The sequence below is a fragment of the Sipha flava genome, unplaced genomic scaffold (genome assembly GCF_003268045.1).
Source record: "Sipha flava isolate LNK unplaced genomic scaffold, YSA_version1 104_pilon_pilon, whole genome shotgun sequence".
Taxonomy (NCBI): Eukaryota; Metazoa; Arthropoda; class Insecta; order Hemiptera; family Aphididae; genus Sipha; species Sipha flava.
Window position 1 is genome coordinate 162,520 of NW_020271718.1, and position 14,098 is coordinate 176,617.

Consider the following 14,098-nt stretch of genomic DNA (forward strand, 5'->3'; position numbering starts at 1 on the left):
ATAAAGTAAATACCATTAATAAATAAGATAATAAGTTAATATTGTACTAAATAATTTCTACATCATACTTTCAACCTATGAAATTGTCATAATTTTAATGATGTTCAATTTATATTCTAAAATTTCTATAAATTTAAAAGCAATCTAAATAATTTAGGTTCTTTATTAATTTAGTGCGTACAATTACTTATATAATTAGTTTTAAGTTTTGAATTATGTCAACCAATGATAATGAATATACTGATGGAGCTAATAATGAGACATTAGTGTATTCTGCAGAAGTACAAAAAGCCATAGACGAGGTATTAACATGTGTAAATATTGTATTTTGATTAAATATATTGTTATTCTATCTATCTATATTGTTACTATTCTTACATTTATAGATTTTACCGGGTGATGATCCATTAGATAAACCTGAATTTGATACTATAGACTACATCAATAATCTGTTTCCTACTGAGCAATCACTTACTAATATTGATGATGTTATTAATACACTTGAATGTAAGGTAGACTCTATTGATAATGACATACGATCAGTTATTAGAGGTCAAATTGAAGTTAGCAAGGTACAGTTTATTCTTACATATGAACAACGGTTATTAAGTTATTATTATTTATATGTAGGATGGTAAAGCTGAGCTTGAAGAAGCTCAACGTTACATCAAACACCTATTTAGTCAGATCAGAGAAATCAAACAAAAAGCTGAACATAGCGAAGAAATTGTTAAAGAAATAACATTAGATATTAAACAATTAGACTGTGCAAAAAAGAATCTCACTACATCCATTACTACACTGAATAATTTGCACATGTTTGTTTCTGGCATTGAGTCCCTCAGGTATGTTAACATTTAGATGCAAATTAAATAAATAATGTAAATATACAAATCCCTATAGATGTTTGACTACAAAACGTAAGTATGGAGAAATTGTAATGCCCTTACAGGGAGTTACTGACGTTATGAAACATTTCAAGAACTATACAGATATACCACACATTGCTCAATTAGCTACAGAAGTAAATTCAATTTATTGTAAATATTTGTTTACAATTTATTTTTATTTATTTTTTTTAAAAAAAAAAAAAAAGGTGAAACAACTTCAAGAATCCTTAGCAACACAAATTATGGCTGATTTCCATGAAGCTTTTTCTGGCCCCAATGCAAAAAACTTTGTTCCTAATAGACAAATGGCTGAAGCATGTTTAGTTGTTTCAATATTAGAACCAAAAGTCAAGTAAGACATTTTAAATATAAACTTGATAGGCTTACATAAAATTATTAATTTAATTTAATTTCTTAGGGATGAATTATTAGAGTGGTTTATAGATCTACAATTATCAGAATATACACATTTATTTGATAGCGCAGAAGATGTGGCCTGGTTGGACAAGCTCAACCAAAGGTATGCATGGTTTAAACGACAACTATTACAATGTGATGAAAAGTTTAGTTCTATGTTCCCTGTTCAATGGAAATTATCTGAAAGAATTGCTGTTGAGTTTTGTAAAATTACCAAGTAAGTTAAATGTATTATTCACATTTTTTTTTAAATTAATAAATATTTATTAACAGTATTTCTATGTCATTATTTTATATAGAAATGAGCTGTCTAAATTGATGGGTAAACGAAAAAATGAAATTGATGTCAAACTTTTATTGTATGCAATTCAAAAAACAATTGCATTTGAAAATTTGATGGCTAAATCATTTAGTGGAAGTACAATGCATCAAAACATTGATGGACCATTAGAAAATAATACTGTATGTATTTATTAATCTAATAATAAAATATAAAATTGCAAATAGTATTTTAAGTTGGTATTTAAGTTAATTATAAGTATTTAATTATTTATCATACATAATATAAAAAGGGCATAGTCCATATATAATAATAAAATAATAAAATAAAATAAATAAAATTATTTTTTAAATTTTTAAGAAACAACCAATTGTCACTAACGTTGATATAATGGATGAAATTATTCAACCCTTTTCTGAAGAATTACAAATAACCAATGATATGACAAGAAATATAGCATCACAAACGCAGATGAATGAATTAAAACAAAATTCATCTCCATTTTATGGTTTGATTAGTGATTGTTTTCAACCGTTCCTTTATATCTATATTAATAGTGTTGATAAGTAATTATTAAATTTAAGTTAAAAAATATTATTTTGTACTATTAAGTAATTTTTATTATTTTAAGAAATCTGTCAGAATTGATTGAGCGGTTTGTCAGTGACATTAAGATCACCTTAGCCAAAGAAAACATTGATGATCAAACTGCTACTGTTTTACCAAACTGTGCTGACTTATTTCTATTTTATAAAAAGTCACTTGTTCAATGTACTGAACTCAGCAATCACAATCCAATGTTATCATTGGCAGCTGTATTTCAAAAGTATTTAAAAGAATATGCAACTAAAATATTAGAAGTCAACCTTCCAAAGTAATTACATTTAAATTTTTTAATTTATTATATAATATAAAAAAAAATGTATTCTTAATAAAATTATTATTTATACTAAAATTTAAATCTATGGTTTATAGAATAAGTCACCCAGCTACTTCTTTAACAACAAATGTATCAAATATGACAAAAGACTTAATAAAAGATTTACAACTTCTTCCAAGTGGTATGACTGATGCTGGTGTTAAAAATATAAACTGTACTCCACAAGAACTTGCTAAAATATGTTGGTAAGGAAATAGAATTTAGAATCTAATTATATTTCAGTTCATGTAAAACATTAATTTTTATTTTAAGTATTTTGACTACTGCTGATTATTGTATGGAAACAACACAACAGTTAGAAGAGAAATTGAAAGAAAAAATAGATCCTAGCTTAGTTGGTAAAATTAGTATGATTAATGAACAAGATTTATTTCAAAAGTAATATAAAACCATAGCAAATAAAAGCATGTTTAATTGTATATTATAATCTATGTTCTAGCATAATTTTTACATCTATAAAATTATTAGTTCAACATTTGGAAGCTGACTTAGAACCAGCATTAAATAATATGATCAAAGTAATAATTGATTAGGTAGATTGTTAATATATTTATTCTATTTTCAAATTTGTATTGAAACATTTCAGGTTCCTTGGCAAAATATTTCTGCTGTGGGAGATCAGAGTGAATATGTTTCCATAATGACAACACATTTAAAAGCTGTTGTTCCTGTTGTTCGTAAAAATTTATCAACATCTAGAAAATATTTTACAAAGTTTTGCATCACTTTTGCAAAGTAAGTTCATAATTTAGTATGTACCAATAACAAATTTCTAATATTAATCATAAATAATTTTACTGATGATTAATGATTAATTTTAGTTTAATTCATATTTTTAACTTAATGAGTGATAGAATAACTTTAATTTATTGAAAAAAATATAAAGTAAACTACCTGTTGAATATGTTGTTCATACCGACACAGTATACTCATCATTAAAGTGTTATACTTCAATTTCTAGGGTTTAAGAATAAATAGTTCCACATCTAGGTAATAGCATATATTATAGAAAGTATAAAATATTAATCAGTAGTTTAATATTAATCCTATATCATGGTCACACAAAGTACAAATGTATGTAATGAAATTTATTTTTCACAATACTGAACAAAGTAAATTTATGTATATTACAATAAAAAAAACATAATCATAAGTCATTATTAAGGTCTGAAAATTGATGACCACATAATCTTAATAAAATGCACCAAAAAAGTGTTTAAATAACAAAAAAATTAACATATTTTAATTGATTTAATGACATGTTAAGTTCTGGTCCCAGTCATTAGTATTTATAAATTAAAAATGAATTTTAATTTGGTATTATTTTTATTAATTATTTTCAGTTCTTTCATACCAAAATTCATACAGCATTTATATAAATGCAAGCCATTGTCAAATATTGGTGCTGAACAATTGCTGTTGGATACTCATTCACTAAAAACTATTTTATTAGATCTGCCATCAATAAATCTAGATGATAATCGTAAAGCTCCAGCTAGGTAATACATCTTCAACCATTTATTTATTTGATGTTTTATTTTTGTATCACTTTTTTACCTTAGCTATACAAAGGTTGTGGTAAAAGGTATGACAAAAGCAGAAATGATATTGAAATTAGTAATGGCTCCTACAATGAAGCATTATACATCATTTGTTGATCAGTATTTAAAACTATTACCAGAATCAGATATGACAGAATTTCAAAAGATATTAGAAATGAAGGTTAATTTTTCCTAATATCTACAAAATGCACCAGATTATATTAATATTTACTTATAAAATCAAATGGTTTAATTGTATTACAGGGTCTGAAAGCAGCTGAAAGAAATGAATTATTAAATTTATTTAGACCTAGGAATCCTACTGGTAGTTTTGTAACAAGCACAGCAGCTCTATCCAGTTTGAAACAATATACTAGTCGCATAAAAAAGAATTTGATATCTAACACTAATAATTAATCTTATTTATATCATTGAATAAAAATTATTTTTTTAAATTTTACAGATTAATATAAGTATTTATTAATTCCTAAATAAATGTTGAATATTAAACTAACCTTATATTAGTATTAAATTCTTATATTATTTTATAATATATCTATTTATAAATTATAAATAATAAAAATATCTAATTTGAGTTGTCATTTCAAAGAATAATACAATTATGACTTAATTATTAATACAATCTACATAATGCAGTGATGATATTTAGATATTTACAATGTTCCTGAAAACTCATAAAATTAATTATTAATAAATAATTAAATACGAATTGCTTTTATTATTACTGAGTGAAATACCACGATTTAGATAAAAATTTAGAAGAGATATATATATATATATATATATATATGGATAATAATATATTTATTTAGGAAGAATAAACATTCAAAGTACAACAAATTAAATACTTACTAAATTCCAATTAATGCCTATTCTTACAATATCTGGTTAGTGTGGTTAGCATTAACCTATGGTTATAATGAATTTTAATGGACATTTGGTTCTTATATATGTTAGTTTAGTAAAGTCTTAGGTTACTATATGTCTTACAGTCATATTAATGATTAACGGTCGGATTTCAATGGATGAATTTGGGTAATATATTGATGCTGGTGGTATGCTTTAAGGTGATAACAAATCCTTCACTTTAACCTTCACTAATGGGTCAGAAAAAAGCCTATTACTGATAATATACCGAATAGGTATCTAAATTATATTTTAAATATTAAATTCATTTTGTTAAATACTATGCATTCAATCACAAATAAAATTATATACAATTAAAAAAAATTAAAAAATTTAATAATAATATTCTCAACTTTTATTTCGATATTACAAAAATAATAACACTTCATTTAAATTTGAAAGAAGACAAATATTTATTTATCTAACTGGATAAAATTTGAAATGACAAAAACATAATTAATATCCATTATAAATGACCTTTTTCCTTTAACTTTGATATTAAAGTATCAACATCTGGTAAAACTGAACCTGCTTGTCTAGTAGGTGGATCTTCTACACTCAATACTTGTTGCCGTGGTGCTATATCTACTCCAACGTCTGCAGCAGTTATTTTTTTTATTGGTTTCTTTTTGGCTTTCATGATGTTGGGCAAAGTTGCGTATCTTGGTTCATTTAATCTTAGATCTGCACTTATTACAGCAGGCAATTTAACTTTAATTGTTTCTAAACCGCCATCTATTTCCCTCTTAACCACAATAGCATTGCCTTCTACTGTTATTTCAGATGCAAATGTTGCTTGGGGCCAATTCAATAAAGCAGCAGTCATTTGAGCAGTTTGATTGGAATCATCATCAATGGCTTGCTTACCAACAATAATTACATCGATTTTTTCATCTTGTGCAATTTTCGCCAGGATCTTTGATACATGCAATGGCTGAAGTGTATCATACTGTGTTTGTGGCACTTCAACATGAATACCACGATCTACACCCATGGCCAGAGCTGTCCGTAATGATTCTTGAGCTTGTGGTAACCCACAAGACACTGCAATTATTTCCGAAGCGATTTTTTTTTCCTTCATACGAACAGCCTCTTCGACAGCAATTTCATCAAATGGATTTAAACCATGTTTAACGCCATCGGTTACGACTCCCAATTTATCAGGCTTGACACGAATCTTCACTGCATAATCAATCACTCTTTTCACTCCAACCAATACACGAGCCATTATTAAAAATTAAATAAAGAAATTATAAGTTTTACACAGCAGATTAAACCACAGAAAACAGTACTTATATTGTAAATCAACGTTTAAGAACTGTATTTTATACTTTGAGTTTCAAACTTGTCTCAATGTTGAATCTTGAATAGAAATACATTTTTATATTTATAATGGCCACTGGGTATAAAATCCAACTAGGAAATACATTTTGACCAATTACAAACGTTCAAATAAATTTAATCAGTAGTCTTATCACGTAAAATATTTCACTAGCTACAGCTGAGCAATAATCTACGGCACAAATTAATTTTTCCGCTTTAAGTGGCCTTCGTGTAATGACCTATTGACCATCGTGTAATTTAGTATTCCAATTCATTTCAGAATATCGACCACAAAAATTCCCGTAAAAGTTATCGGAATCTAGGGTATACCCATACTAAACTTAACTTATAATTTGATTATGTCAGTATCTAATAACAACTAATTCTTTGGTTATTTACATGTTAAACTGCGTTTAAATCATATATACCAATTAATTTATCAATAAACTGGTAAATAATTTATAATCACTCAGCATCAATTTTTAAATCAAATTACTACAAGATTTGATTTTTAGACATTATTGATTAATAATTTATCAATTTTCTCAGTTGAGAAATTTAAAAATTAATACTGAATTCTAAAAATAGTAATTGTTGTTCATTGCAATTATTATAGCAATTCTTAAAATTAATATATTTTACAATTAACTAACATATAGTTATAAAACATATAAAAAGGCTTTGCATTAAATAAAATCTAAACAGAAAATTCAGATCAAATTTAATTCTTTACATATGATACAATTAGATTTTTCACACACATACACACACACACATATATATATATATATCTCTATGATATTTTCTAATAAATTTACTATAATTAAAATAGATTGAAAAAGAACATTGGAAAGTGAGACAATTAATAAAGGTACACAAAATACATGTTACAGTAGTAGAATTTCTACTAAAATTTTATTTTATTTCTATGAAAAAAAAAACATTGTATATAATTATGTCTAATTTTATTATAATGCAATGAAAATATTAATTAGAATAACATTTATCTGGGAAGGTTCTTTAAGTCATATAAAACCCAAATAGGTATAATCAGTGTTGATCCACAAACAGAGCCTCCAATGAGTAATTGTTTCTGAAAAATAAAAAGTACATAAGTTGCTAAATATATTATTTATGAACATGAATTTCATATAATTAAATATAAAACTAAAAATAATAGTTTATCAATAACTAATTTATTATATTATACAGTGGCGTAATTCGGAAAAAATATCAGGGGTTGCAAAAGTTACTCAGGATGCACAAACATTATAAAACAATGTTTTAATATAATCATATTATTATATTCTATTAATGTTATTATAAATTATAAATTTAGTTCTTTTATAATTAATGTATAGGCACACCCATTACTTTTATTTAAATATTAAATAACATAATCTTTTATAATTATAATATAATTACAACCTATATTACATCTAATATTATATAACTTATTTTTAGATTAAACCTTCTATGTTGTCATATTGTTATGGATGTTATTATCGTCACAATTTTCTCATTCTCCAACTTATTTTATTTCATAATTATTTAACTAAATAGTTACTTATTTAAATTTTTTTTACTATCTGGTGATACACATAAATATGGAGTTTCCAAGGTTTGCAAAATAATACTTTTGCAACCCATAAATTATATTTGGAGTCGCAAGTGTAACTCTCCAATTACGCCACTGATATTATACATAGGTACTCCAAGAACATGTAAACTATACTTATTAAACACATAGTAGTAATTATTAGAAATTTTCATTAATAAAAATCTTTAATTAATTATAATAAAGAATCAGTAAATATCTCAAGTATTTGAATTAGTTACAAACAGCATGTATAATGGACATTCATCGTAAGATCGTAAGAACAAAAGATTTATAAGACTTAAATAAGAATATAATTAGAATAATTATACTCAATATTATATATATCATTTAACTTATTGAATCGCATACAGCTAAAATAATTAGCAAGTATTTAAGTTATAAATACAAGCATTAATAAATTTTTACCCATTTTGGCATTCTGACTTCTGGTGGTCCATTAACAGCAATATTTGTTCTCTTGGATATAACTTGAAGGGATTGCCTAGCCAAAGGCTGAGCTAATTTTGATAACCCGAACATCTTTTATATTTTGAATGAATGTAAATAAAATATTGATTTAGAACAATTTGCAATTGTATCCCTTGATTTTCATATACATTTAATTGTAAAATATAGAATAACCTTTTTAATAGAGGTAATCGGCATTATCAAAATAATTTGATTAAACATAAGGTTCACAGTGTAACCAACACTTTGATAATGAAAATTAGTTGGTTTCGAAACTTTTTTTTATTATTTTATCTCAATTATTTATTAAGTTCTGTTATTGTTTTTCTGTGATAATATTCATGATAAAGTAAATTTACTTTAATATTTATAAAAATCCAGTATACATTTTAAAGAAAAACTTGATACATTTTGTTTAACCAAGTTCAACATGTCTAATTACTTAGCTGGAGGAAAAGTGAACATTAATCTACTTCAAGAGAATGCATCTAAAGACTTAATTTGCCTATTGGATAAATGTGATGGCCCTAAGGTACACACAAAATAAATAATATTTATATCATTGATGATCTAATACATTAAGAATTAAATTAAAACATCACATAGGTTATAATTTTGGATGAAGGTCTCACTAGACCTATTGGTTTAATAGCTACGTATAGTTTGTTAAGAGAACATGATGTTAAAGAAGTATTTATACTTAGCTATGGCAAGTTGAATAATTTCAGGGAAAAGGTGAAAAATGTCATATTTATTACCAGGCCATTTCTACCACATATGGATATGATATGTGAAAATATTCACAAGTATGTATTTCATTGAAATCTCATAATTTATCTGTATTTGTATGTTTATTAAATAATTATGTATATTTTAATTGATCTTAATTTTCATTACTGTAACAACATTTTTTACAATTATTCATTTATGTTTTTATAACATATTAAACCATTCATTTTTTTTTTTTTTATATATATAATTAATTTAATGTGATACTTAATTGTTAATATTTTAGTATTAATATGAGGAGTATGTTTAGGCATATTCTGTGATTCCACTTAGGCCTTATTGTAATAAACTAAATAGTAAAAAATATAATTTTTTAATGGGCTTCTATAAATTATTTTAGCTCTATTTTATGTCTTTTAATACAGTGATATGCAACCTGGAAATCATTTTATTTCAATTAGAAATTTTCAGTAGCCTAATACCAAATTAAAGAGTTATATATGTTACGGGCAAAAGCCGAAATCGGACAAACCTCAGAAATGCCCGGGCAAAATGCAAACTGCCCACAATCCTTGAGCAAAATGTCATATTTCGGCTTTTGACCGGGCAAACCTAGTTATGACCAAATTCATTTGGGCAAAACTGCCAAAACCGTATACTGACTTTTATCGTAATGGCAAAATCGTAGAGTCTTAAATATGTTTGCTAATATTAAATACGATTATAGATGACCATGCATATCTTGTTAATTTATCGCTGTTATTATATTTTTTCAACTCGTTATATTAAAGGTACACAAAATACACCTTATCAAAATGGAGTTTAAATGTATTATTATTTTTAATTATTTATTTTAACATTATAAAAGTACCTAATATTATTATGTTTATTTTTATACAAATACTTAATATCATTATATTTTATTATTATTTAAGTGCATTAAATTATATCTAAACAATATTTTATGATTATTATTTTTTTGTATTTAATATTAGTGAATTTATTTAAAACGCTACAGTTTAGCCCAAGTGAGGTTTAAATGTATTAATTAAGTTTATCCAATTATATTTGTACAATAATATTTATTTTATAATTATTTTTATTTAATATTAGCGAACATATTTAAGACTACGGTTTTACCCTTACGATAAAAGTCAATATACGGTTTTGGCAGTTTTGCCCAAATGAGGTTGGTCATAACTAGGTTAGTCAAACTAGTCAAACTAGGTTTTGTCCGGTCAAAAGCTGAAATATGACATTTTGCCCAAAGATTTTGGGCAGTTCGCGTTTTGTCCGGGCATTTCTGAGGTTTGCCCGATTTCGACTTTTGCCCATAACATATACATTGTATATTATTTTTGTCTTATTGAAATAAACAGATTTGGAAGTTGTGGATCAAAAAAAGGTTGTACACCACTTTTATTATTTGTGAATTTATATTTCTAGAGAAAGTCGAGAAGATCTTACACATAGAGAATATCATTTATTTTTTGTTCCTACACGTAGTTTATTATGTGAAAAACGTTTAGAAGTAAGTTTATTGTATAATATCTTGTTAACCTAATCTATAAAAACACAATTTTGAGTTTTATTTAAATTACATTTCTTTTTATTATAGAGAAAAGGAGTTTTTGGAAATTTTGTTCTTATTGAAGAATTCCGTTGTCTTTTATTCCCTCTGGAAAATGATCTTATGTCAATGGAAATGAATGATTGTTACAAGGTATTGTTACAATATTTAAATTTTTTAGTTTACTTATAGTTGGTTTTTTCATATTCATTTAAGGGATTTAATTATATAATGGAACTTATTTTTTTTTTATATATATATAACTAGGAATTATCGTTAGAAAATGATCCTACATGTTTATATCGTGTAGCTCAATCAATTGTTATGCTAGAAGACCTTTATGGCCGTATTGGACGAGTAACTGGTAAAGGTCATGTAGTTAAACAAGTTTGGGATTTAGTATCTAAAATATCTTTAGAACCTCGTAAACCAAACTCTAAAGCTAATAGAAATTATATAACTATTGACCATCTTGTTCTAATTGACCGCTCTGTGGACTTAATGACACCAATGGCCACTCAATTAACATTTGAAGGATTAATTGATGAGCTTTTTGGAATTGATTGCTGTAAGTTAGTCTTATACTATACTGTCTTAACTAATGATTGACTGTAATTGTATTATTTTAGGTACTGTAGAATTACCAGCAAACAAATTTGTTTCTGATGAAGAAAATGTCAATACATTGACACATAAGAAAATTGTATTAAATTCAAATGATGAGATTTTTGCTGAAACTAGGCAAGTAAATAAATGGATTAATTACTTAATATATAATACATGTTACTACCAAGAAAAAAATAATAGTAAAATTACTTTTTATTTTTAACAGAAATAAACATTTCAATGCAGTATTGATGAATTTGAGTAAAAGAGCCAAAAATATTACGTCTGAATATGATGAAACTCGCAGTGGTAAAACTGTGCAAGAGATGAAACAGTTAGTGTCAAGACTTCCATACATGATGGCACTAAAAAAACAACTTTCTACATGTAATCACCCTGTAATTAATTTTACTTGGCTGCAATTTTTTTTAAATATATTAAAAGATAAAAATATCATGTTTTAATCAGATACCACAATTGCTGGACTAATTAAAGAATTGACAGACAAAACCAGTTTTCGTGATTTAATTAACCTACAACAAGAACTGATTTTGGGTATTGATTCAGATAAAGTATTACCTTCAATAGAAGATTTGATATCCAACAAATGTGATCTTATAATAGTAATAATTGTTTCTATAAAAGAAAAAAAAAATTAAAGATTATATAAATAAAAAAAAAATCTCTGATTACAGGTGTTAAGATTAATATGTATGCAGTCTGTTGTAAATTCTGGATTAAAACAAAAAGTTCTGGAATACTACAAGAGAGAAATCATTCAGACTTATGGCTTTAAACACCTTATTACTATCACTCTTTTGGAAAACGCTGGTCTCATAAAATTACAAGTACTACTATGACTTGTACAATTTTTTTTTTTTTTTAACTGTTGTTTATAACTATAAATATTATTGCAGACAAGTTCAAGATGCTATGCTGTCTGCCGCAGATTATTGAAATTGGATGTATATGAAATGAGTGAAGTTGATCCGGATGATATTAACTATGTTTATGGTATTTATGCTCCACTTAGTGTTCGATTGATTCATCACATTTCTAAATCAGATAGTAAAGTATTGTCTGATGTTCTACCATTATTACCTGGACCCATTGTAGAACATGTAAACTACAATACAGATCAAAGTAATGAACTAAAAATCACTAAAAACCTTTTATAATATACTAAGTAATATTATTTACAGCATCCAGTATGAACTTTTTAGTAGACTCTCAAAAAGTTGTACTAGTATTCTTTATAGGAGGTTGTACATTTGCTGAAATATCAGCTCTTAGGTTTTTGTCATCGCTTGAAGATTGTAAGTTATTTTTTATTTTTTATAATTACAAATAATACTATTTTTATAATAACTGTTTTAGCTACAGTTGAATATGTAATTTCTACTACCAATATTATCAATGGCAATAGTTTTCTCAAGTCATTATTAATTCCTGAAATAAACAAGACCTTATGTAATAAGTAAAGTATTTGATTTTATACTCAAACTTAAACATTCATATTACATATTATATATTATGATTATACAATGATTAATTATTAAGAAGACTAAATTTATACAAAATATTGTTCCAAGATGTATTTTTTCATTTGTTATTAATTATTATTTATTGAAAACAAAAATAAACTATTGATGTTTTTCTAAAAATGACGTGCATGATCTCATGCATTGTTGATAACACTTTTCAAATCCTTTAGTGTCACTATCATAATATGGGTCTTGTATAATGGAATCACCTAATGGGTCAAATGACCCTAACAATAGTAATTTTGCTTTAGATCCTTTCGGCTTCATTCGATTTAAATCTCTCATATTACTCTGATCCATTCCAAAAATGAAATCAAATCTATTGAAATCTTCCTTAGTTAATTGTTGTGCTGAATGCTTGAACTGTATTCCATTATTCCGCAGTACGGTCATTGTCCGATCGTCAGGTGAACAACCTACATGCCATCCGCCAGTACCAGCACTTTCAGCATACCATTTATCGTTCACGCCCTTTAGTTTGGCTGCCTCTTTGAAAACTGCTTCGGCCATTGGAGATCGGCATATATTACCCAAACATACAAACATGACACTACGCTTATCACCCATTGTCAAATAACAATAATTTTAACAGATAAATAAATAAACTTTTATAGAAAAAAAATAGTTCGTAACCAGCACAAACTTTAAAAATGTGTGTGTAAGAACAATTAATAAAATAATATGTGGTAATAAGTTATTATAATGATTGGTATTATTAGCGATTTGTACTATATAACTTACTATCATTCAAACCAAAAAACATACTAAAATGATACTAAAATTTATTCTGTGATAACATCATAGACCTTATGAGGAGCATGGGTATATTTCCAGCGGTCAGATGTGAGCGCTTTGTTCTACTATTACTCAATTACTATGCACATGCGCAATAAAATTTCAGATTCAGCGTTCGTTTGTTACGTTTTAAAAATTATTGTATGATAAGAATACATACAAAAAAATATTATATTATACATTTATAATTAGGTAGAAACACAATAATTTTTATTTAGGGTTATTTTTATGGAGACTAAGTTTACGGGATTTAGTATACATTTTAGTATGAGGTTTATGGAAATATGTTTCATATATTCTGGGCTGATAATCTGATATTTCCCAGTTCCTCCCACCACAGGATAATTGTTTCTTTTTACTATATCAATGACGGTGACAAATCAGAGAAATTGTTCAGAAAAATAATTAAAAACCATCTTCGAAGTACGATGTCCCAAATTCGTTTATCAAGTTTAGCTATATCAATAG

General features: G+C 26.0%; 5 protein-coding genes across 5 annotated transcripts; 2 read left to right on the top strand and 3 right to left on the bottom strand.

Annotated features, from left to right (window-relative positions):
* The first annotated feature begins 138 nt into the window (after positions 1-138).
* Positions 139-4,528, top strand: LOC112683084 (vacuolar protein sorting-associated protein 53 homolog). Its single transcript, XM_025553950.1, has 16 exons — positions 139-302; positions 387-572; positions 631-845; positions 904-1,024; positions 1,097-1,242; positions 1,309-1,524; positions 1,607-1,769; positions 1,948-2,153; positions 2,219-2,461; positions 2,563-2,712; positions 2,780-2,905; positions 2,967-3,045; positions 3,114-3,262; positions 3,871-4,026; positions 4,090-4,249; positions 4,333-4,528. Exons 1-16 carry the CDS (start codon positions 216-218, stop codon positions 4,483-4,485), a joined length of 2,556 nt encoding a protein of 851 aa, XP_025409735.1. The 5' UTR covers positions 139-215; the 3' UTR covers positions 4,486-4,528.
* An 855-nt stretch (positions 4,529-5,383) lies between these two features.
* LOC112683102 (electron transfer flavoprotein subunit beta) lies at positions 5,384-6,431 on the bottom strand. The gene has a single exon (XM_025553974.1). The coding sequence runs from the start codon at positions 6,221-6,223 to the stop codon at positions 5,462-5,464; it is 762 nt and encodes a 253-aa protein (XP_025409759.1). The 5' UTR covers positions 6,224-6,431; the 3' UTR covers positions 5,384-5,461.
* A 772-nt stretch (positions 6,432-7,203) lies between these two features.
* Positions 7,204-8,572, bottom strand: LOC112683498. The gene is made up of 2 exons (XM_025554550.1): positions 8,345-8,572; positions 7,204-7,411 (listed from the first exon to the last, which is right to left on the bottom strand). The coding sequence occupies exons 1-2, from the start codon at positions 8,456-8,458 to the stop codon at positions 7,322-7,324; spliced, it is 204 nt and encodes a 67-aa protein (XP_025410335.1). The 5' UTR covers positions 8,459-8,572; the 3' UTR covers positions 7,204-7,321.
* Positions 8,573-8,816: 244 nt separating this feature from the next.
* On the top strand, positions 8,817-12,845 carry LOC112683160 (vacuolar protein sorting-associated protein 33A). Its single transcript, XM_025554062.1, has 12 exons — positions 8,817-8,918; positions 8,993-9,192; positions 10,562-10,646; positions 10,734-10,838; positions 10,953-11,253; positions 11,315-11,426; positions 11,518-11,678; positions 11,760-11,914; positions 11,987-12,139; positions 12,209-12,434; positions 12,494-12,607; positions 12,669-12,845. The coding sequence occupies exons 1-12, from the start codon at positions 8,817-8,819 to the stop codon at positions 12,770-12,772; spliced, it is 1,818 nt and encodes a 605-aa protein (XP_025409847.1). The 3' UTR covers positions 12,773-12,845.
* A 41-nt stretch (positions 12,846-12,886) lies between these two features.
* On the bottom strand, positions 12,887-13,597 carry LOC112683389 (low molecular weight phosphotyrosine protein phosphatase-like). The gene has a single exon (XM_025554423.1). The coding sequence runs from the start codon at positions 13,400-13,402 to the stop codon at positions 12,935-12,937; it is 468 nt and encodes a 155-aa protein (XP_025410208.1). The 5' UTR covers positions 13,403-13,597; the 3' UTR covers positions 12,887-12,934.
* Between the last annotated feature and the right edge of the window lie 501 nt (positions 13,598-14,098).

Coding starts and splice junctions, on each gene's coding strand:
- LOC112683389 (XM_025554423.1), bottom strand. CDS start 13,402: ATGGGTGATAAGCGTAGTGTCATGTTTGTATGTTTGGGTAATATATGC.
- LOC112683102 (XM_025553974.1), bottom strand. CDS start 6,223: ATGGCTCGTGTATTGGTTGGAGTGAAAAGAGTGATTGATTATGCAGTG.
- LOC112683160 (XM_025554062.1), top strand. CDS start 8,817: ATGTCTAATTACTTAGCTGGAGGAAAAGTGAACATTAATCTACTTCAA. Junction 10,839..10,952: donor AAATGAATGATTGTTACAAG/GTATTGTTACAA, acceptor ATATATAACTAG/GAATTATCGTTAGAAAATGA. Junction 11,679..11,759: donor AAAAAAACAACTTTCTACAT/GTAATCACCCTG, acceptor TGTTTTAATCAG/ATACCACAATTGCTGGACTA.
- LOC112683498 (XM_025554550.1), bottom strand. CDS start 8,458: ATGTTCGGGTTATCAAAATTAGCTCAGCCTTTGGCTAGGCAATCCCTT. Junction 7,412..8,344: donor AAGTCAGAATGCCAAAATGG/GTAAAAATTTAT, acceptor TTTATTTTTCAG/AAACAATTACTCATTGGAGG.
- LOC112683084 (XM_025553950.1), top strand. CDS start 216: ATGTCAACCAATGATAATGAATATACTGATGGAGCTAATAATGAGACA. Junction 573..630: donor GTCAAATTGAAGTTAGCAAG/GTACAGTTTATT, acceptor ATTTATATGTAG/GATGGTAAAGCTGAGCTTGA. Junction 1,025..1,096: donor TTGCTCAATTAGCTACAGAA/GTAAATTCAATT, acceptor AAAAAAAAAAAG/GTGAAACAACTTCAAGAATC.